Source organism: Zonotrichia albicollis, chromosome 17, assembly GCF_047830755.1.
Source record: "Zonotrichia albicollis isolate bZonAlb1 chromosome 17, bZonAlb1.hap1, whole genome shotgun sequence".
NCBI lineage: Eukaryota > Metazoa > Chordata > Aves > Passeriformes > Passerellidae > Zonotrichia > Zonotrichia albicollis.
This window is the reverse complement of record NC_133835.1, coordinates 12,384,390-12,406,358: the sequence shown is the minus strand read 5'-3', so window position 1 is coordinate 12,406,358 and position 21,969 is coordinate 12,384,390. Positions and strand designations below refer to the sequence as shown.

At 46.2% G+C, this 21,969-nt stretch overlaps 3 protein-coding genes across 6 annotated transcripts; 1 reads left to right on the top strand and 2 right to left on the bottom strand.

Annotated features, from left to right (window-relative positions):
- The first annotated feature begins 2 nt into the window (after nucleotides 1–2).
- On the top strand, nucleotides 3–9,012 carry TUBB1 (tubulin beta 1 class VI). 2 transcript variants are annotated; one of them, XM_074553392.1, is made up of 4 exons: nucleotides 3–624; nucleotides 5,772–5,880; nucleotides 6,042–6,152; nucleotides 6,272–9,012. In XM_074553392.1, exons 1-4 carry the CDS (start codon nucleotides 616–618, stop codon nucleotides 7,348–7,350), a joined length of 1,308 nt encoding a protein of 435 aa, XP_074409493.1. In that variant the 5' UTR covers nucleotides 3–615; the 3' UTR covers nucleotides 7,351–9,012. The 2 variants fall into 2 exon arrangements, with proteins under 2 accessions (XP_074409493.1, XP_005489112.1); XM_005489055.4 differs by lacking the exon at nucleotides 3–624 and adding an exon at nucleotides 4,004–4,346.
- ATP5F1E (ATP synthase F1 subunit epsilon) lies at nucleotides 8,949–10,142 on the bottom strand. Its single transcript, XM_074553393.1, has 3 exons — nucleotides 9,983–10,142; nucleotides 9,716–9,842; nucleotides 8,949–9,101 (listed from the first exon to the last, which is right to left on the bottom strand). The coding sequence occupies exons 1-2, from the start codon at nucleotides 10,012–10,014 to the stop codon at nucleotides 9,719–9,721; spliced, it is 156 nt and encodes a 51-aa protein (XP_074409494.1). The 5' UTR covers nucleotides 10,015–10,142; the 3' UTR covers nucleotides 8,949–9,101; nucleotides 9,716–9,718.
- Nucleotides 10,143–10,916: 774 nt separating this feature from the next.
- Nucleotides 10,917–21,824, bottom strand: PRELID3B (PRELI domain containing 3B). 3 transcript variants are annotated; one of them, XM_074553749.1, is made up of 6 exons: nucleotides 21,665–21,824; nucleotides 20,923–21,091; nucleotides 20,485–20,574; nucleotides 20,048–20,118; nucleotides 19,199–19,301; nucleotides 10,917–13,428 (listed from the first exon to the last, which is right to left on the bottom strand). In XM_074553749.1, exons 1-6 carry the CDS (start codon nucleotides 21,694–21,696, stop codon nucleotides 13,330–13,332), a joined length of 564 nt encoding a protein of 187 aa, XP_074409850.1. In that variant the 5' UTR covers nucleotides 21,697–21,824; the 3' UTR covers nucleotides 10,917–13,329. The 3 variants fall into 3 exon arrangements, with proteins under 3 accessions (XP_074409850.1, XP_005489113.1, XP_074409851.1); XM_005489056.4 differs by lacking the exon at nucleotides 10,917–13,428 and adding an exon at nucleotides 18,207–18,543; XM_074553750.1 differs by lacking the exon at nucleotides 10,917–13,428 and adding an exon at nucleotides 18,587–19,110.
- Between the last annotated feature and the right edge of the window lie 145 nt (nucleotides 21,825–21,969).

Sequence of the window (21,969 nt, the reverse complement as noted above, 5' to 3'; positions counted from 1 at the left end):
CCGAGGGAGCTCTGGGGAACGAGGAACAAACTCCGATCCCGCCCTCCCAGCCCCCAGTGGCGCTTCCAGCTCAAAAATTCGGTCACATGAGTTGTGATTGTATCTGGGACAGGCCCTGTCACAGGTTTCTTCACCTTTGGCCTAACACCTCAGCATTGTACTAGACTGTGGCCAGAGATTGTGACTGGGTTTTTTTGTTTGGTTCTTGTTTTTTTCCCTAGTCCCAAGTTCTTGGATTTCTCAAGCGCTTTAATGCTACAATTAGCAAAGGAACACAAGCCTGTGTCCATTTTCTAGGCTGCTCCTTAAGGATTGAATACCTGGAAGTTCTTCATTATTTGCTAGAAGATTTAGTCAATAGTAAAAATAGTTGTCTAATTTTCCTGCAGAAGCTTCTAGTGACTGTGTGAATGGATTATCAGTCTCTTTTGCATACATTAGGTAGAAGTTTTCATGTTTGATAAACAGGTTTCGTAAACCACAAACAGTTCTCCCTTCTCAGCTTCTCTTCCTTGGCTTTCAGCACTTTTTGTAGAGGGCCTGAGGTTTATTAGCTCCACACGATGAGCAGAGAAACTGAGGCACAAACACACCAAAAGGAACAGCAGAGCACGAATGGAGCCTGTGAGTTGAATGCATTGGTTTTGGTATCATGATTAGGGGTGATTCAGCTAGCCCAGGGTAGTTAAGGCTTGCATCAGCTTGTCTGGCAGCCATTCACAGATCTCTGTAAAATTACCTGATGCCCTGTAGCCAGGCTTATCTCAAACTGAATAGGCTTTCCTCTCAACAATCTTCTCTGCTACTCTGAAAAGCCAGTTCCTTCCAAGCAAACCATTAAAAAAGATTACCCCAGAATGCCTCCTTGCACGTGCATGTTTATTGGGAGTAGTGTTAAAAAACCCAAAAACCAACCAAGGAAACAAAACCAACAACAAATAGCCCAGCAACCACAAAAGCCGTGTGTCTTTGTGGTCTCAGCTCGAGCCCATCAGCAGGGCTGTGGCATCTGGGAGCAGCGGCACCCTGATAATGTGCCCAGTGCCCCAGCTGTGCCCAGTGCCAGGCTGCTCCTAATCTCCCCCGTGCCAAAGCGCCTGAGAGCTGCCCCAGCCAGCTCAGCCCCTCTCCGCGGTGCCTCTCTCTGCTAATCTGCAGCTGCACATGGGCCGTGGCATTGCTGGGAGTCCCGGCGTGTTAGCCGGCCTGGGCTCCTCTGCGCTGAGCAGGGACTGCGGCTGAACCTCCACAGAAACAGCCCCTCCTAGGCCGGGCTTGGATAAACTCAGACAGAAATGCAGATGGGGAGGAGGGAAAAGAGGCCCAAGCCCACAAACATCTCAGCTGCCCGGTGTCATGTGCCAGAGTTTTTAAGGCTCTATAAGGAAGCACTTCAGAGGAGGCACATGATTCTGGGGAGCTATTTTCAGCAAGAGGAAAAACCCCTATTGAGTGATTGCTTATTTCTTTTGCTTCCCTTTTCCCCCTTTCCTTGTGAGATGTGCTCAGGGAATTTATTTAATGCTGAAATTATTTTGTTAGTTTTTCTGGACAGTGAATTAGCACCTTCAGCCTCTTCCTAAGCTGTGTCTATTGTGAATACATTGCATATTTTTAATTTATATTAATTTATATTTTTTATCAATTAATATAACTTTTAATATTGTATTTATTTAGTATTTGTTATTGACATTGTATCAATGTCTATTCAGAATGCAGCAGTTGAGTACACAACTCAGATGTGCATTACTGCTCTTAGCTAAGGATGGTTGGAGAGAACAAGTACAAAATGTGCATAAATAAAATGAGATATGCTTTTTAAGTAAATGTCCAAATAACCTTTTCAGAATTTTCTTAGGGAATTGTAGAAGATATCCAAAGCTATTGTGGGAAATATTGACAATGTGGCAATGGAACAGAACATTTTGTGTGTCTTGCTGGGTAAACTGAATGGCTTAGAGAATACTTATCTTTTGGAAAATTATAAAATGATAAAATGATTGTGTTTTAAGGAAACAAAATGAAACTACCTGCATTTGAAGTCCTCCTTTTAATGCTCCCTAAGCAGTGTGCTCACAGCATGGCAGAGGATGACAGATGTTTGCTCTCTATTTTTTAAAATGCATTTCTGATGCTGAGCTCTGTGTCAGGAGCAGTTGTCTGTTCCTTCATTGGCTGGTGGGAGAAGTGGAAGTCATCAAGTGGAGAGGAAGCCTGGAATAAGCTGATTTTTCTCCTGGAACCATATGGAAGCTCAGAAATCCCTTATCTCCAGCAACCCATAAAGTGGTCAAGCAGTGACATTCAGGGAGTCAAGGCTTCCACTGTCACCATTTCATGCTGAATAGTTTTAAGGTGCTTTCCAAATTATAGTTCCTTTCCCCATCCTTAAAAGGAACACTTGCAAGGCAGTGACAGTCACTTGACATGTCATGGAACTGCTCTAGGCTTCCACAAGTCATTTTACCCTGGGTTTCTGCTGCTCAGTGATACTGGTGCTGGTTATCAGCAGCCAACATGACTGTGCTGTGTTTTGTTCTGCCTCACAGCGTTTCCTTTAGCAAGGGAAATGTTTCACTCAGTGAATGTTACAGTTCACTTCAGAGAGCTTCAGTGAAAGGGGGTTTTCACCTCTAGCATGTTCCTGGCAAGTTCTGAAGCATCTGAGATATAAGAAATTAAGAAATATTAGAAATGTTGTATTTCTTAATGGGAGAGAGGGAGAGTTAACTGTGCAAGTTAGTCACAAGTTAAATCAAGTTTTGGCTAAATATGATGGATTCTTTTAAGTATTCAAGGACCAAGCGTCACTGAGGGTACAGCGTTATTTTTATGTGTTACAAAGTATTTTTTGTTCCTGCTCCTGTTCCCCTCCTCCATGCATCAAACATCAGGAATTATGCCTGTTAGTGAACTGGAGTTTGCCTTGCAATCCTGCTCACAAGTTGTTACCATTTTTATTATGGGTGTTGTCCTCTATGACTCATATGATGCTAAAATTTAAATTATGTGGCAGAAGCACATGTGCTTAATAAATTAAAATCACTTACTTTGGGCTATAATCTCTACATATGCACATATATTTGTATATATATATTATGTTTAATATAGAATAATGCACCACAAACAGAATATGCTCATCTACAAACAGAATATGCACATCCACAAACAGAATATGCACATATGTGCTGCACAGAGAGGGGAAGGGGTGCAGGTGACAGTGCTGCTCTCCAAGGCACAGATAGGGCACAGAAATGGGAAGGGGTGCAGGTGACAGTGCTGCTCCCCAAGGCACAGAGAAGGGAAGGGGTGCAGGTGACAGTGCCGTTCTCCAAGGCACAGAGAAGGGAAGGGGTGCAGGTGACAGTGCCGCTCTCCAAGGCACAGAGAATGGAAGGGGTGCAGGTGACAGTGCTGCTCTCCAGGGCACAGAAATGGGAAGGGGTGCAGGTGACAGTGCTGCTCTGCAAGGCACAGATAGGGCACAGAATGGGAAGGGGTGCAGGTGACAGTGCCGCTCTCCAAGGCACAGAAATGGGAAGGGGTGCAGGTGACAGTGCTGCTCTCCAAGGCACAGATGGTGGAAGGGGTGCAGGTGACAGTGCTGCTCTGCAAGGCACAGAGAATGGGAAGGGGTGCAGGTGACAGTGCCGCTCTCCAAGGCACAGAAATGGGAAGGGGTGCAGGTGACAGTGCTGCTCTCCAAGGCACAGAGAGGGGAAGGGGTGCAGGTGACAGTGCTGCTCTCCAAGGCACAGATAGGGCACAGATGGTGGAAGGGGTGCAGGTGACAGTGCTGCTCTGCAAGGCACAGAGAATGGAAGGGGTGCAGGTGACAGTGCCGCTCTCCAAGGCACAGATGGTGGAAGGGGTGCAGGTGACAGTGCTGCTCTCCAAGGCACAGATAGGGCACAGATGGTGGAAGGGGTGCAGGTGACAGTGCTGCTCTCCAAGGCACAGAAATGGGAAGGGGTGCAGGTGACAGTGCCGCTCTCCAAGGCACAGAAATGGGAAGGGGTGCAGGTGACAGTGCTGCTCTCCAAGGCACAGGGGCTGCCCCTGTGCTGCCATACCTGCACCCAGGCAGGGCAGGGGCCCCGGGCTCCTGGTGCAGAGCCTGGGGCTGGCTACTCCCTTGGCTGGCTGAGTGACACTCCCTGGGGTATAAAAGGGCCCCTGGGCCGGGCTGTGCTGGGTGTAGCTGATAGAGCAGCAGGCACAGGGCTCGTTCTGGGGAGCTGCAGAGCCTGGGTGAGGTTGTAGCCACCAACAGGTCTGAGCCACACAAAATGCGTGAAATCGTGCACCTGCAGATTGGCCAGTGTGGGAACCAAATTGGATCCAAGGTAAGGTCTCTTTTCAACACTGATTATTGGCAGGGATCAGAGGTAGCAGGTCACATCATCAATGGATGGGGACTTCTGGGGGGACAATTACCTTGTAATTCAGTGGGGGAAGTGTGCCATATTAGCAGGGAACATGAGTATTTTGGTATGAAACCAAAAGCTGGATTTGTTCCTTTAAGGTTAATGTTCATTTGCAATAACCATGGCCCAGGGATTACAGGTGCACCAGAGCATTCCTGCTGGGACTCCTGTTCCCAGGGGAACTCACATCCTCTGCAAGATACAAGTGACAGAGCCAGTAATTCCAGGGCTGTGAAGTTGTGTTGCTGGTACTTTAGCTCAGCCATGCAGCAGCTCTGCCACATTTTATTCTTCAATATCAGAGAATCATACAATGGCTTGTGTTGGAAGGGTTCTTTAAGATCATATGGGATCATATTAACCAACAGCATAACCTGTGTTAGAATGTAGAATGACACAAAGTGTCACTGGCCTGCTGTGAGAGACAGGTGTCATTTGGAGCATTTTTGTGTAGCTCAAACACTGGATGCTGTGACATAGGGAGTAGTCACTATTGCTGACTTTCTGGGCTAGGAGTAAAATTACCCCTCAGTTACTATGCTGTGTGATGTCCATACTTTCTTTTTTTTTTCTTTAATTGATAAGTAGGAAGTTGTCCAAAATTATCTACTTTGGGCTGGGAGGTCTTTTAAGACATGGGATAGTTGAGGGATTGTTTTGTTTTGTTCTTCCTCGCTTCTCCCACACCAAACCTTGATTCCTTTTAATGGCACATGAAGCATGGAGCATGCACCTGTTGACAGAGGTGTATTTGTACACTCAAAATGGGACTGGACTAACCCAGGAGAGCTTTAATATTAGAATAGCCTGGTCATTACAGTGGGTGGGTGTGTCTGCATGAACACTGCTGTGGCTGCTGCCCAGATAAGAGCCCAGCACAAGAGCACATCCATGTGAGTGTCAAGATAGGACATTTAGGAGCAGCAGCTGTTTGTGGAAAGGCTTGCTCACGTACAAATTTGCCTGTGCCAGCTTTGTTGTGCCATGACAGGACTCAAAGCAACTCTCCCTAATCCACACCCTCACAACCTTTTTGTTAAGCTCATACCAAGTAGTAACTGTTATTTAAAATTTTAAACTAACATCCATTTTCTTTTACTATAAAGAGAACAAATTGAGGGCCACCACCTATTAGTGCACAGGTCATAGCTAAGCAGCATAAATGGTCTGCTAAACTTTTCCCTCAAATTTATTTGGGAGGGGTAGAGAAGGATTCCTGTTCTGATCTGGTGTGTAAATGGCAGAGCATCCCCTGCTTCAGGCACAGTTCCCAGAGCTGGTGCCAAACATGTGCTGAAAATAAAGAAATGGTTCTCAGTGTGTTGTACCTCTTTCCTTTTGCAGTTCTGGGAGGTGCTTGGTGAGGAACATGGCATTGACATCACTGGGAACTACCGTGGGGATTCCCCACTGCAGCTGGAGCGAATTAATGTGTACTTCAATGAGGCTTACTGTAAGTGCTCAGCAGAGCCAACAGGGAGGGTAAAATAAGTAATTAAAAAACCCACAAAAAGCCTAAACCACTCTAGGTGGACTGGACTTTCCAGAGTGCATTCTAAACCTGTTTCTTTGAGCACTAGCAGTAATTATTTGCATGAATTTTGTTTGTTCCAGCCCATAAATACGTGCCCCGTTCCATCCTGGTGGACCTGGAGCCTGGGACGATGGACAGCGTCCGCTCCAGCAGAATCGGGCCCCTCTTTCGGCCTGACAACTTCATCCATGGTATGCACAGCACACTGCCAGCAAACTGACTGCAGGCAGCTGTCCCAAAAGGGCCCTGGAAGTCCTTCAAAAATTCTCCTCTTAAGCTGTGGTTGTTCTTCCTGTTATTCCGTTCACAGGTAATTCAGGTGCTGGCAACAACTGGGCCAAGGGCCATTACACAGAAGGTGCTGAACTGATTGAAAACGTCATGGATGTGGTCAGGAACGAGTGTGAGAGCTGTGACTGCCTTCAGGGGTTCCAGCTCATCCATTCCCTGGGTGGTGGCACGGGCTCAGGCATGGGGACGCTCCTCATCAACAAGATCAGAGAGGAATATCCCGACAGGATCATGAACACCTTCAGCGTCGTGCCCTCCCCCAAGGTGTCGGACACGGTGGTGGAGCCGTACAACGCCATCCTCTCCATCCACCAGCTGATAGAGAACACCGACGAGACCTTCTGCATTGACAACGAGGCTCTGTATGATATTTGCTTCAGGACATTGAAGCTCACCAATCCCACCTACGGGGACCTCAACCACTTGGTGTCCCTCACCATGAGCGGCGTCACCACCTCGCTGCGCTTCCCCGGCCAGCTGAACGCGGATCTGCGCAAGCTGGCGGTGAACATGGTGCCCTTTCCTCGCCTGCACTTCTTCATGCCCGGCTTTGCCCCGCTGACAGCCCGGGGCAGCCAGCAGTACCGCGCCCTGACGGTGCCAGAGCTCACCCAGCAGATGTTCGACGCCCGGAACATGATGGCAGCGTGCGACCCCCGCCGCGGGCGCTACCTCACCGTGGCCTGCATCTTCAGGGGCAGAATGTCCACCAAGGAAGTGGACGAGCAGCTGCTGTCTGTCCAGACCAAGAACAGCTCCTACTTTGTGGAGTGGATCCCTAACAACGTGAAGGTGGCCGTGTGTGACATCCCGCCGCGAGGGCTGAAGATGGCAGCCACGTTTATTGGCAATAACACGGCCATCCAGGAGCTCTTCATCAGGGTGTCCGAGCAGTTCTCGGCCATGTTCAGGAGGAAAGCCTTTCTCCACTGGTACACGGGGGAAGGCATGGATGAGATGGAGTTTTCTGAAGCAGAAGGTAACACCAATGACCTCGTGTCCGAGTACCAGCAGTACCAGGATGCCACTGCAGACGTGGAGGAATTTGAAGAGGTAGAAGTGGAAGCAGAAGCCAAGCCAGAAAAGGAAGCAGAGTAAAAAGTATCAAAATATCCTCCAAATGAGCCTGTTAACATTCACTAAAGACAAAGCAATAGCCATCATCTGCATACCTAAAATAACACATCTCTTCAGAACTTCTTGTGCATCTGGCCAAGTATATCTGATATTACAGCACAGTGCTTTTGAAATTCATGGCAGCTCTGCTTTACTGTCTTGAACAACTGTTGAGATGGAATCTCTCCTCAAACCAATCCACTATGAGGACACGTTATCTCACACCAGCCTTTCCTGTAAATGGATTCACTTTCAGAACACAATCACCAGATACTGAATGTACCATACAGCCGCTGGGCCTGTGTATATAGACCAGGATCTTAAGCAATAGCAAAATGTGCTGTCAGCTCATCACATTTATTTATTGTCAGGTAAACACAGCCCTGCTGACTCTGAACTCGTTACTGTTTTAGGATCATGTGCACATCTCTGAGGCCTCCAAGGGCAGTGACTCTTTTATCACTCCACAGACTGATGTAGATCTGCAGAAACAGGAGGGGGCAAATGACTGAATATGCACATTCTTATTTTATAAGTACTCTAATTGTTTTATCACATTGCTGGCTTATATTATTGCAGAGCTTGTATTCATTATCATGGTGTGGTTTGTTTCTATTTCTAACTACAGGTTGAGTTACATTAGCACACTAAGTTGTGACATTGTGTAAAAGTTTTGGTGTGGTATTTTTTTTCCTAGGTACTAACTACTGTAAATTTTTTTCCTAACATTCAGTACAACAAAAATGACATAGAATGGTTTGTAGTTTGTTAATATAAATTCTATGGCAGTCACTAAAACAAAATCTTATTTTGCCTTCATTAAAAAAAATTCTTGTCATCACAGCTGCCTACTTAATGTATTTATAATATTATTTTAAATAAAGATTATATACCATTCTATGGAAGTTTTATACTTGAAACATTTGATAGACAAACCCCCATAGTTTATTCTTGCAAGAAGTAACTTTGAATTAAATTAGTTATACTCTTCAATGAAAAGGTTTAAGGTTGTTGTACTCTGAAGAAAGTAACGCCTGATGTTTGAGTTCAGTCTTGGTGAAGGAACCTGAAGCCAATTCTCCTGTGCAGTGGGACAGTGTCATCCCTGCTGTGAGGTCACACAGCAGCAGGAAAATGCAGCATAAACAATTCAGATTTCTGTGTCTCCTTCCCCACCTCTTACATGACACCAGCTCTCCCAATTCCTGATTCACTGCTCAGGGTCTCAGACTTTCAGACTGGATCTCCAGCAGCACATCCATGGCACAATTACCCTGCTTCCAGTTTTCAAATCCATATGCTACATTCTCTGTTTATACAGCTTTTAGCCCTGATTTTTTTTTCCAAAGTAATAATTTAAATGAAAAAGGCATAAAAGTTCTGAACAACAATCAAATCTCTCACTCATTTATGCACCTGAAATACCAGCATGAAATCCAAAAAGAGATTTGGCTTAAAATAAACAATGTGGCTACTGAATGTCCAGATTGTGCTAAAAGCAGCCTTTTATTTCAACAGAACTGAAAAGTAAATGTCCCTGCAGAACAGAAACTTTGTTTCAAGAGGAACTACACTTTCCACACATTCAGAAATTACATTTATTAGCATGTCAATTTACATACACAGGCAAGTTCTACAGCTCATGTGATGCCATTACACTGCAGTCTTGAGCTCGCCTACTGCAGTCTGCAGCTCGCCTTTGCAGTTTGCTCTTATTCCCCACAGATCAGCTCCTACAAGAGATTAAAAAAACAAATTATTCAGTTCAAGAATGGGTACAAGATACACTTTATACAAAAGGTAGTATTATTTAATCTCAGATCAGGAATCGAAGTTGTTGTATCCAGAACAGAAAATATTTCAGCTGCTTGTAATGTATGGAATGGCACAAATAAAGGTACAAGCAGCATTCGTCTCACACAGAGCAGATAACCCACATAACGAATTTGCTGATCAGGGGAAGGAGCAGTTCAGAGAGGCTGCCTGCTGGCTTAGCAAGTATGAAAACACGAAAACCACAGAGAAGCCTGTGAGTGTCACTGCAGAGCCGCAGCTGTTCTGTGTAAGCCCATACCAAGTCTGACCAGACCCCAAAGGTTCAATGCGGGGTCTGACAGCCAGCACATCTCACCCCACTGATGGGATCAGGCTGTTCCCGTCCCCCCGTACCCAGCTCAAACACCTGCGCACATTCGCCAGCCGCGATCCCTCCCCGCCCATGGCTGGACACGGAGCCGGTTATCCCCAGGTACTGGGGATTAATGGACTCAGCAGCCACAGTCACCGCTAACGCCGCTCTTGCCCTGCAGAGCTCCAGCCACGCACCCGGCCCACCCCACCCACTTACATTTCACTCCTTTTTGGGCTTCACCGTTTTCACCGTGGCCACCGCTGCCCTCTCCGCCTCCGCTTTGTACTGCGGCTTCATGGCGGCCCGCACGGCCTGCGCGCAGATCTGCGAGTAGCGGATGTAGCTGCGGCCGGAGGGACAGAGGGCTGTGAGATGCGGGCCCGGCCCCAACCCCGCCTCCCCCGCCCCAACCCCGCGTTCCCCCGGCGCCGCCGTGACCCCGCCAGGCGCTCCCTCACAGCGGAGCCGCCGCCGCGGCCGTACCTGAGCCCGGCCTGTCTCCAGTACGCCACCATGGCTGCGGCTCCGCGGGCAAGGTCAGCGCGCGCCGCAGGGGACGCGCCCGCCGGCCAATCAGCGCACGGCAACCGCCCACGCGCGCCGCCGTCGCGGGCGCGCGCCTCCGCCAGTGACCAATCAGAGGGCTCCGTTCCGGGGCGCAGCTCCCGCCCTTTCCGCCTGACGCGCCCCGGGCTCGCCCCGCCCCTTCCCCTCGGCCCGGGCAGCCCCGCGGATGGGAGGGGCGGTGGGCGGGGCCATGGCGGCTCCGGGCGGGGCCGTGAGGGCGCTGGGCGGGGCCATGGCGGCTCCGGGCGGGGCCGTGAGGGGTCTGGGCGGGGCCATGGCGGCTCCGGGCGGGGCCCTGAGGGGTCTGGGCGGGGCCATGGCGGCTCCGGGCGGGGCCGTGAGGGCTCTGGGCGGGCCATGGCGGCTCTGGACCAGGCCCGTGGCGGCCTCGGGCCGGGCCCCGGCTCCTCACGGCGGCTCCGGACCGATGCTGTGCGGGAAGGTGCGCGCTCTTCCCGGCATGGGAGCGTCCCGCCTCCGCCTGTGGCCGGCCGGGGACTGTCTGGCTGTCAAAACCAGCCAGAGAGTCGGTTCAGTGCTGGTCATTTGCCGGAAATACACGAGATGTCAAATACCTAAAGAACATAAGTTAAAGTCCAAGTTTTCTGTGAGGCTCATTGCTGGTTAAAGAGCACTTTGTTAGTTACACATTAACTCCTTCCTTAGAAATCCTCTTGTAATCGAAGAATCCGAGCAGGTTAAATGGGTGTCTTTTGCATCCAAATCTGTTCTTACCCCTCTGTGCCATCGCTTCTTGTTTTTTTCTAGATGAGACATTAAAAAGAAAACGTTTTACAAGCATGTGGAGCCAGTGATGTTTTTTAAACAGACTGTTTTAATTCTGGAGTTGATCTGTGTGGCTGTGACAGTTCTGTCCCATGGGACACGGTGCCTTGCCATGGGCATCCTTTGAATCTTGATACAAACACCTGAAATTCAATCATTTCCTCTAAACAAACACATAAAAGACAACATAGCAAACTAGAAGCTATTGACACAAAGAAAAAATAATCAGTTTCCCAGCTACAATAAGCAAAAAGCTATTAGAAGATTCAAATAATTTTTGATAGGTGAGCAATTTGATCCGAACCTAATGTTCATCTAAATAATTAATAAAAAATACTTAAGGAAATTAAAAACTGGCTTTTAAACAAATCCTTACACTTCTGTCTTGTTCTCTTTTATTTCCTTTTATCCAAAGTCAAACAATTTTTAAAGCACAGAGTAATTTTCAGCTTTATTAGAGATCTCATTTAGTCCAGAACCTTTGCCATTAACAACCCACACAATGATGTCAGGGAAGAGCCACCAGAACAAAAAGAAAAATTGTTCACCAGCATACAATAGTGAGATCTGCACCAGTGATCAGTATTTTTTTTAACTGTTAAACAACTCAGCTCCTATAGAATTTTGGGTTAATTTCTTAAATACACATATTGCAATTGTTCCTACTTAATTTTGAAGAAATAACTAGTGTAAATGAGGCAGAAAACAATTCTTACATTATACATTTGTTTTCTTTATTTTTATGTGAAACATATTTTAATTTTGTGAGAGATGTGGCATATCGGAGCAAAGCTTTCCAATTAAAATATTTGTTATGACAAACATGTGTCTGCACTTTTAACACAGAAAGATGCCAGTGATATTGAAAGGAAATATATTTGGTTTCAAAGCCCCAGTCATAACAATGATAACAAAAATACGCAAGAGAGCACCAAAGATTTTGGGAAGACTCTCTGTGCTACTTAAGCAGCAGGACAAGTAACTGCAGTATTTACAAATATTGAGAAAGGAAATGTAACATGCAAATGCTTCTTTAATGGGAGCATCTGACGATTTGATAGATAAAATAATTAACACTAAGATTATTTTAAGCCTCATGGGCAGCCCAGGCCCCATAGATGGCTTGGCAGAGAAAAACCATGCCAGTAGTGTTGGACATTTTTTCCCAGCTAGATGCTCCTCTATTCCTGCCCCACAGCTTCTCTGCTTCCTCTCCCTAACCCATTTCTCACCTGTTTTTTGCTCCACAATTTTCTTTTCCCACATTTTCTCTCTCTGTATCTCCCTGTGAAATGCCTCTGCCTGCAATTCTGTGAAATTAACTCAGATACAAATCCATATTGGAGATGCACAATCTGGATGCTGTTACTTACACATTTAGCTCTATTTACTATTTGTTGGTCTTGATAGATAAAAACTCAGCATGAACTGAAAAAGCCAAACCTTTGGGTGAGGCACCAGCCATGACTGGATATCAATCAGTGACAGAAACTGTGCTCTACAAAAATTCCAGAATAAATGTTGATGTTTATGCAGCTGTTCCAAGGCACCGTTACAGATTTGCATGACCTGTGTTCATGCCCAGTTTAGATGCCAGGAGATATTTTGTAAAGCCCTAAACTTTCCTCAGGTGGGAATTTTCAGTGAGGGAAGAAAGGAGAGGGCAGATAAAGGAGAGAAGTTTGGCAGGACAGAGGGAGGTGCCGAGGAGGGGAGGGTTGGCAGGTCAGATGCACAGATCCAGAGACGCCGCTGCAGCACGATTAGCAACATCCAGGAATGTCAGCGTGGACAGGTCTGGGGGAACCAAGGACGTCAGGTTAGACATGTCCAGAGAAACTGAGGGGCTGAGGGGAGAAGCATCCTGAAAGGTGAGGCTGGAGACATCCAGGAAAGGGGCAGAGATGAGGTTGGGAACATCCTCGGGAGCTGATGGAGATAATCCAGAGGAGCGCTGAAACATGAAATAGTTCAAATCGGTCAGGTCTAGAGATTCTGACGAGGTGGAGGAGCTGTACTCAGACACACCTGGTGAGGATGGAGGGATTGTACAGGAAAAGTCCAGGGAAGCTGAGGAGCTGTGACTGGAAACATCTGTGGAGGACGAAGAAGTGAGACTGGAGAGGTCTAGGGAGAGTGAAGAAGTAGGGCTGGAGAAATCTGTGGATAGAGAGGTGACACTTGAGAGATCTAAAGAGATTGAGGAGCTGTCACCAGACTGATCCGGAGAGCCTGATGAAGTGAGACTCGATAGGTCCAGTGAAACTGAAGAGGAGAAACTGGAGCGCTCCCAGGAGTCTGAAGAGGTGAGGCTGGAGAGCTCTAAGGAGATTGAAGAGGAGGTACTGGAGAAGTCTGAGGAGAATGAAGATGTGAGACTTGAAAGGTCCAGAGAGGATGAAGAAGTGAGACTGGAGAATTCCACAGAGGATGAAGAGCTCAGACTGGATAAATCCAATGAATCTGAAAAGGGGATTTTAAAGAGTTCCAAGGAGGCTAAAGTCTTGGCACTGGAGGGGTCCAGGGAGGCCAAAAAAGTGAGACCAAGTAGGTCCAGGTAGGTTGAAGAGATGACACTGAAAAGCCAAATAAATCCCCAACATGATGGGTGTTAAATCAGGAGCATTTTAGACAAAAGATCTCTATCTCAAAACAAAAAGACAGCATTAACCCCCAATTTTTTTTTTTTTTTTTAATAATGCTTCAAACTCTGTGCTTGGTCTCTTAGTAGTTTCTCTTTAGGTGCAGAAAAGCTTCAGTAACAGGATCCCACAGAATTATTGAGAACATTGTGCCTTTCCAAGGGACCAGTACAGCATCACACATACACTTGCAGACAGTCTTCTCTCCTGACAGGTCTGTCCTTGTTCAATCACATTTGTTTTTCTGTGTAGCATGTGCAGGATTTGCTTTTGGAAGCTAACAATGTGCTAAACTGATTCTGTGTCTGAGAAATACACATTTCAGTGACAGCAGTTCTGTTATCAGATAAAAAGAGATCTTATTTTGTTACCTTTCTTTCATACCTCTGGATAGAAAACCTGTATAGTAACAATAATTTTTTACTTGTGCTAGTTTGAATTGTTTAATAAAAATATTATAAAGAGAAGTTGTGATAGAAGGCAAATGTGATTAAAAAGGGAACAGAACAGCTTAAATTTCAGTTCAAAAAGGTGCATCTAATTATAGTGTGAGTAGATCAAGAGGCTGATCCACAGCTGCCTCCTCTCATCTCCAGACTGTGCTGCAAAGCTCAGAGCACTCAGAGCCGTGGCTGCCTCTCCAGACAGGCACAAAAAGCTCTTCCCTCGTCACAGCCACACTTTATGGGCCCAGAAGTGCAAGGTCCAGGAGGCTGCAGTGAACACAGCCCAGCTTTGCCCCTGTTCTTACACAACCCACGGCCAGATGAGAGTTAATGGATTTAACTTAATCACCACGGGGGCAACTCCCACCCAGGTCACCTCTCGACTGAGGCGGTGTCTGCTCAGCAGCCACCGAGCTTGGGGGGTGCCCTACTGTGCAAACATTAAATTGTGGGGATTTAGCACAATGCAGAAATTGCCACATTAAAACCAGAGCTGCTTCTATACCATTGATGAGACCCCCAAAAGTTCCTGAATATCTTTAACATTTATAGATAATGCTTCTGCAATTTAAGAGCTGTTGCAACATGGCTGCAATTCTTTCAAGAGTACAATGTTTATAGATCAAAAGGCAAAACAAATGACTTTTTCCAAACATGCATAACTTATAATGAAATAACAAGTTTGCTTGCTGCCCTGTATTCTTAATAAAATATAAAAGTAATTAAGCCCTTAAAAATCCCTTGCTATCTAAAAACAATATAATTTTGTGACTACCTCTAATCTCAGAGTTTTCTCAAGTGTGTTTTACAGGGGAGAACAAATATTAAAAAACAAAGGCAAATTACAATACAATAAAAAAAAAGTGTCCAACAGTCTACAAATTCCATCATCTCTTCACTGAGTTCTTTCTGTCTGAATTTAATGAAGTTATTGCACTTTTTCCTATGAAATAACACTGCCAAGAAACGTGGAATTACGGTCACCTTTGTACAAAATGCAGAGGTCAGTAATAACGTTTCCTACCTTGGGTAGCTGTGGATTTACCTCCTTTCTCTGCCTGGGTAAGCCATTGTGGGCTGTGCTGGTAAAGCTCTGCTGTTCTCTCTGCTGCTGACCCTAATCTGCTGCACAGCCCTGGCAATGATGCCGTGCTGATGACAATAAAGTCATCCCCTGCTAAATCTCCTGTCTGAGCACAGCCCTGCACACAGTGCCAGCAAACACCTGACTGGAATCAGCTCTAATCTTGAGAGGGAGATTCGGTTCTGTGCTGTTTTCTATGACAGGACAGTATTTTGCAGGTTACTTGATGAAGATGTTAATTTTCAACTTTTGGACACCTGTATTCAAAGTAAAAATAATTTTGCATTGTCAGCCAAGTCTCAGCTGTCCATTCTACAAAATCTGGCATAAATGGCCTGAGGAGGACCCAGGATCTGCAGAGCAGAATTCAGGTACACTCAAGTTTAAAAAATTTTGTGTATTACTTCCTGTTTTCATGTGGTTAATGACTTGTGTTACTTTTTAAATGTGGTTATAACAAAACAGCATCATGATGTAAGGTATTTTGTCCACAGCTGGTGCCCATGGTCCTCCTAAGGTAAGCAGTTAGTTCAGCTTGGCTGTAACATGTAGCCTTACCTTTAGAATAATTCAGTTCTACAGCAACCTGTAAAGCAAAGCTATGGAGTTATTTAAGATAGAAATTAACAGATCCTGTGGCAAATGAAAGAACAACCTCCACCATAAGAAATGGAAGGATTCTAAAATGACTCACTGCTTCCACACAAGCTCTTCAGCAGCACTCTTCAGTTCTTCCACTAAAATGAACCTCAGCAGGCTGCTGACCTTCCCTTTGACCCAATGCTCTGTCAGGGCCAGGAGATTGGAAATGCTGCAGTTATCACACAGTGGGTGCTCATCTTTACTATATTTGACATTTATTGGAAATATAAATGCAAGTACAGACGAGAGAGACAGATCAGCAATGTTGTAGGAAATGGTGATTACAATTTTTCTGGTTTCTTTTTGAAGCAAACCCTGGCTGGCACTTGTGGTTCAGAGCTGTGGCTGAGCAGGGATCCATCAGAGCCCTCAGCACTGATCTGTTCACAGCACATCCCTCCACCTCTGTCCTAACACTTCCTGTCCCTTCCCCTTTTTCCAAAATCCTTTCCTCCTGGCGCTTCAGTTCTGTTCTGCAGCTGTAGCTGCTTTCTCCTCCCCATTTCCTCCCTGCCCTGCCCTCTGCCACCCACCCACAGCCACCCACACTGAACACAGCTCAGCCCCTGGAAATCTCTCCACAGCAGGGATGCTCCACAGCAAACTGTGAAATCTGCTTGCTAGTTAAAGCCAGATTTGCAGAAAAGCTGAGTTATTAAGAAGCAAAAAACGACCACAGCAGCTGTGAATGTGCATTTTAGGATATGCATTTCAAAAAAAGCCACTCACTCCAGGGATTTCTTCACCTTCAGCCTCCTTATTTTAGATTACTCACCTCACAGTTCTAAAACACAAATAGACCAGAAAGTTTCAGGAATTAGCCAGAATTGAAATAAAATTTTATTTAAAAAGGGCCACAAACAGAAAGCCATACTCTGACAGAATGAGAATGCAGGCATATAAATAAAATAGAAGAAAGAAATTTATTATCTTTTAAGAAGTTGTTGAATGCCTGTAGAAATTAAACAGTAAGGTTTTTTCCAGTGCAAGGCCAAACTGTGAGTTCTACTATGCAGTCCCTAGTGCAGAAAAATTTGGATATGAAAAAACTGACTTTAGGATATCAAACGATGCTAATGGCTGAGCAAACATATAAAATGAATTTCAAGCTAAGCATTTTCATCAGAAATGATGGTACAGTTTTGCAGAAGTTTCACATACACTTTTAAAATTGAAATGTTATTTCAGTTGTAATAATCTCCTGTAAAAGTATGGCAAACCTCAATGACTTAAATTAGTAAGGTAGTCTCAAGCCATTTCTGTTTAGAAAAATATTCTGTTTAGAATAGTTAATTTTTAAAAGTTAGATATCTATATTCCTGTTTTCTTCCCCAGCACAAACCTTATGGAAGTGTTCTTGTTTGTTAAAAGGAGCTCTGTAAGCAGACAGTACTTAATAGGCAATTTGATCTAACAGAAATGGCATGCAAAATCAAATATGCTGGGCAGGGTGACATTACAGCTCATAAAGGCTGAGGGAGCCTTGAAACCACTTGTAAGCTTAGAAACAAAATTCCAGGAATTTTGGAATTTGGGAGCCCAAGGCTCCCAAAATACCCCATCAGCTCCCCCTGGGCGGTGCCTTTGCCTTTGCTGCTCCCCTGAAGGGGCCTCGTGGCTCAGAGGCCCGGGGGTGCCCGGGGGTGCCCGCATGGCACAGCCTGGCACGTGCCAAGGGCTGACCTTTCCCTGCCTCAGGAGTGACTGGGACAGTACCAGGAACCTGCAGGGAGTACCAGGAAACACCAAGAGAAACCCCTGGGAACACACAGGGCCTTGGGCTGGGAGCAAATCAGCTCAAAGGGTGAAGGGAACTGGAACTCAGAACTCAGGTGAAAGAGAAGCACAACACAACAGCCACTGGATGGGACAGGTTATTTCTGATCTACTTAAGGAGTATATTGCTAAATACTATTTCCTTTTATGTTTAGGTATCTCCTCAGCCACTTTCACAAAGGTTTTTTAGTCTTTAATTGGTTCTTTGAAGTGAACACCCACTACTGTAGCAGCTTACAAGATTTTAAGGCTCTGTGCTTATCGTACCTTTATGTAATGGGCTTTTAGAAAGGGAGATATTTATTGCAGAAGTTTAAGATAAAATTTGACTTTAAGGTACTACATGCCCAGCTCATTGAAGTTGCATTTAGAAGCAGGATTTAGGTCTTGGTAGGTAGGTAAGAGACACTTTGATGTTTTACCTATAGTGCCTGAAAAACAATTTGAGTACCGTGTTAGTTCAACCAGTCAAGTTAAAAAGGTTATCAAAAATATTTTGTACATTCTTTTATATTTCAAGCATCAAGTAATAAGCTTTCTGTTAAACCAAGTTGTATCACACAACTGTCAAAAATCAACAAAAAGAACAATGCTGGAACAACCATTCTGCTTAATTTTGGGCTTGGTCCCAAAAGAGGTAGTCCATAAGTCACACAAAAAATAAAAGTTAGCCTAACATGCCAGTGTCCTCCACCATATGCAGCCTCAGCACTAAATGAGGCTATTTCACATCTGCAAACATTATAAGTTAGTGTTCATGTAAATACAGGAACTACACTTAAATTTATTTCTTCATCGGTCCAGCTGACCCAATACATTAAACAGCCTTTGAGCCTCAGCCTTGGGAAAAATTCTCCAAATTAAATTTATAACATGCCTCATACACACATCCTTTAAATAACAAAGGACACATGTATCTAGGCCTGGAGAGAGGCTGCAGGTTGTTAAGCCTCATTAGTGACACAGGTCTAAGAACTATTATCATTTCTCTACAAATGCTGCTGCTGCCATCGAATTCCTCATGGTTCCTCTTGCTGAAGCTGCCAACTCTTCAATTTCAGCATTCAGTCTTTTAATTACCCATTCCAATGCTTCACGGCCCTACAGTTAAAGGAAAGTTTATTAGAGTGCAAATCTTAGTGAGTCAATCAGTTAAATTCTTACTGAAATGACTGAAGTCACAGTAGTTGAAAGAGGAAGGAACAGAAGTTCATGCCTCTGATGTTATTTCAATAACTGCACTACTGCTGAACATTCTGCCTTTGAGTTCATGAAAACAATTCCTTATATCAGCAGTTCTCACATTATGATCCACAAAATACTTTTTATCCAGACTGCTTTATCATTCTTGAGGCTGAACTCAAGGTATCCTTGGATAGCCAGAGGACACTCTCAGCTAAAACCCTGCTCCCACATGACTGTTCCAGGTCTGTATCCATACATTCCTTTCTGACAGCAAAAATGAACAGATGGCATCAAGAGGGCAGCACAAGAATGACAGTGTCACACTGCTTGAAGGTGTTTTCTCCAGTGAAGATTCAGAGAGTCTGCCAATAATAATTTATCTGATCTCCATTCACAAGAGGAAAACAAGAGTAAGTTCAGCATGCTGAGTGTTCATTCTCTGCAGTAAAGGCAGCAGAACTGTGGGGCTCCTTTCTAAGATTGCTGACAAAGCCAAAAAGTAAAGCAGAGATCTTTATTCCCTCTGACATTTAGCCAGTGATCACACATTTCACACAAAGGCCATACTTACTTTTTTAGCATTGGAAGAAATTGTGTTTGCCATTAGCCCTTCTAGGTAACTGCTGAGACTGACACCTTTTACAGATATTATTGCTTCTTGTGTCAGAATGGTTCTGGAACAGAGCAGGAAACTGAATTACTCTGAGTAGTTTAAAAGAGAAACCCTCTCCTCCCCCACAAGAACATTCCTCATCAGCTTTGCTCTGTAACACAGAACTTCCTGCCCCCTGAACACAACCCACTGCCACACTGTCAAACTGCTTTATGCTTCTGCCTCTCAAATAAATCCCAAGGGTGCCTGGCAACTCCAAGCCTCCCTTTGGGGCTCTCAGCCATTTCCATCTGTAGCAGCAGGATGTTAAGAGTGGAAACAGCAGATCTGGAGTTACTGAATACTGGGAAAAGTATTAAAACATCCCCTTCAACAACAGGGATTGAACATTTCTGACTGCCATGACAGAAACAACTCCAACGTCAGAATCCCTAGAACAATCTTTCAGAACTGTCACCACTTCAGCAGTACAGACTCACTAAGCCCTAAATTAAAATACAAAGCAACCACCAAAACACAAACCTCTAAAATTAGAGGCTAAAGGCACATAAATGTGGAACAAGGAGCTGAAAATTGCAGAAGTACACAAATTCACACCCTGAACTGGACTGGACTCCAGCACAGAAGGACAAAGTCTCCCAGGGCTCTGCAGAACCAATGTCACTGCAGGAAGTGACAGTCCATTTAATCCAGGTTTAGACAATTTACTGTAAATAAAAGCCATGTAACTCTCATCTTCTGATCAAGGGAAACCAGGGACATGTTCAAAGCAAAATCCAGTCAATCTCAGAGCAGGGGGGTACTCACTTGTGTGGTTCCTGAGGGTGTGGTTTATAGACAAGCCTCTCATCTACTGACACAAGGTTTGTAAATGAAATCTGTAGAACACAGGACAGGATTACCCTTTAATACAAATAACAGAATACTACAGACAGCAAAATGTCACGTGATTAGGAAACAGTCACACTATACCTACACCAAGAGGATTTAAAACATTTTTCTTAACACCACCCCCTCCCCCAAAACTCCTCCTGCTCATCAGTGTGTTCACATCTTCAGCAGTGACAAGATCCAAAAGCCAAGCAGCTCCTTCCTGAAAACCAGAACTGACCAACTCCAACCACGTTACTTAAACCTTTAACTTGTACTGTTCCAATGCAATTTTCAAGTTATTTTCAAGATAATTTTCCTTTTCGTAAGTACAAGGTGTGTTCCATTTGAGAGGCATAAACACAACTACTTACATTACAGGATTTAAGCTCCATTGTTTTTTTCACAGGGTCAACAACAGAATGCTCCTGCACATATGTCCTTGTCCTGCAGGTGCCAATGAGCTGGGGACAGGCAAACAGAGATGGCATCAATTCCACCAACCCACTGCAATTCTTCATGCCTTTAAATGCAGTGGTTACTGCATTGAACAGACACCAAGAGAACACAGGTAAGGTTTAGCTTAAAACAAAGCTATTCAGCTGAGGTAGATCGTATTTTCCAGATGGAAGCAGCCTGAGGTGCAGATTTGGCTGTCAGGGTGCTGTTAAGCTTTCCCCGTACATAAATGCTTAAGCCATTAAACTTTTAAACCATTACAGTTGTGAAACGATACACATCTATGACAGCAGCTGGCTCAGGAGCCTCCCCTCCCCGCGGTGTCCCTTTGTGGCCTGTGACACAACACCCACCGATTTCACAATGGCCGGGATTCCCCACTCGGTGCTCAGGAGCCGGTGGCTGTGCAGTTTCCCGCTGGGATCCACGTGCCTGTCCAGGACATCGACACCCACCACGCTGGGGTTCATGGGGTTGGGGTATTTCCTCATGGCGGCTGTCATCACAGTCTCCCAGGGGTGACTGCACAAACACAAGCAGGACACCGAGTTGCACACTCGGATTGTGTCCTCCCCTGGAGAAAAACCTCTATTTCCTTGAGTGGGCAGTGCTCATAAAAACACAACATACCTGACTAACTGGGTGTGCTGGTTCTGCTATAACTGGAAAAGATTTTTTCCCCTGTGACACAATGCCAAAAGACTGCTCTTTATCCAGATTTTCATAATACTGGAGTGATTTATTAAAGTTTCTACTTCCCTCAAACGAGTTCTCCCTGAGATCATTTCTAACACAGGAGTCCGGAGCAGCTGAGCCCCAGAGCGAGCAGGCCCTCACGGTGCCCGGGAGCCGGGGGCAGCACAAGGACACGGCTCGGAGCGGGCAGCGCGCTGGCCCCGCAAGGTTCAGCCCCTGCCGAGCTCCCGCAGCCCCGAGCACCGGCCCCGGGAGCGTCCCCCAGCCCGGGGGAAGGTCAGGGGAGCTGAGAGGCCGCGGCCCTGGCCCGGTGCAGTCCCCGCAGCCCCCGGCCCGCCGGACGAGTCCCCCCGCTCTCGGGGCGGGCCCGGCCGCCTCCCCCGCCCCGCAGGCACCTACTCGAACACGTGCTCCGAGGTCCAGATCTTCATGGCTGCGGGGCCGCTCCCGGCCCGGCCGCGCTCCGGAGCCGCCGCTGCCGCCGCTCGGCTCCGCGGGCCCGGCTCTGCCGCCGGCGGCGCGCGCTTGCGCGGACAGCGCCCGCCAATCGCCGCGCGGCGCCGCGCTGACGTCACGGGGCGTGTACCGCGTGACCGGGGCCGTGCCCGGCCGGGGACATTCGGGGTGAGGTTGGGGCGGCCCCGGGCGCCGCCCGTGACCCCCGGCCCGGTTCGGCCTGGGCTGGGCGTGAAGGGCGCGCCCGG

Coding starts and splice junctions, on each gene's coding strand:
- TUBB1 (XM_005489055.4), top strand. CDS start 4,290: ATGCGTGAAATCGTGCACCTGCAGATTGGCCAGTGTGGGAACCAAATT. Junction 5,881..6,041: donor GTACTTCAATGAGGCTTACT/GTAAGTGCTCAG, acceptor TGTTTGTTCCAG/CCCATAAATACGTGCCCCGT. Junction 6,153..6,271: donor GCCTGACAACTTCATCCATG/GTATGCACAGCA, acceptor TTCCGTTCACAG/GTAATTCAGGTGCTGGCAAC.
- ATP5F1E (XM_074553393.1), bottom strand. CDS start 10,014: ATGGTGGCGTACTGGAGACAGGCCGGGCTCAG. Junction 9,843..9,982: donor TGGAGACAGGCCGGGCTCAG/GTACGGCCGCGG, acceptor CTCCGGCCGCAG/CTACATCCGCTACTCGCAGA.
- PRELID3B (XM_005489056.4), bottom strand. CDS start 21,696: ATGAAGATCTGGACCTCGGAGCACGTGTTCGA. Junction 21,092..21,664: donor ACCTCGGAGCACGTGTTCGA/GTAGGTGCCTGC, acceptor GTGTTTGTGCAG/TCACCCCTGGGAGACTGTGA. Junction 20,575..20,922: donor TCCCGGCCATTGTGAAATCG/GTGGGTGTTGTG, acceptor GCCTGTCCCCAG/CTCATTGGCACCTGCAGGAC.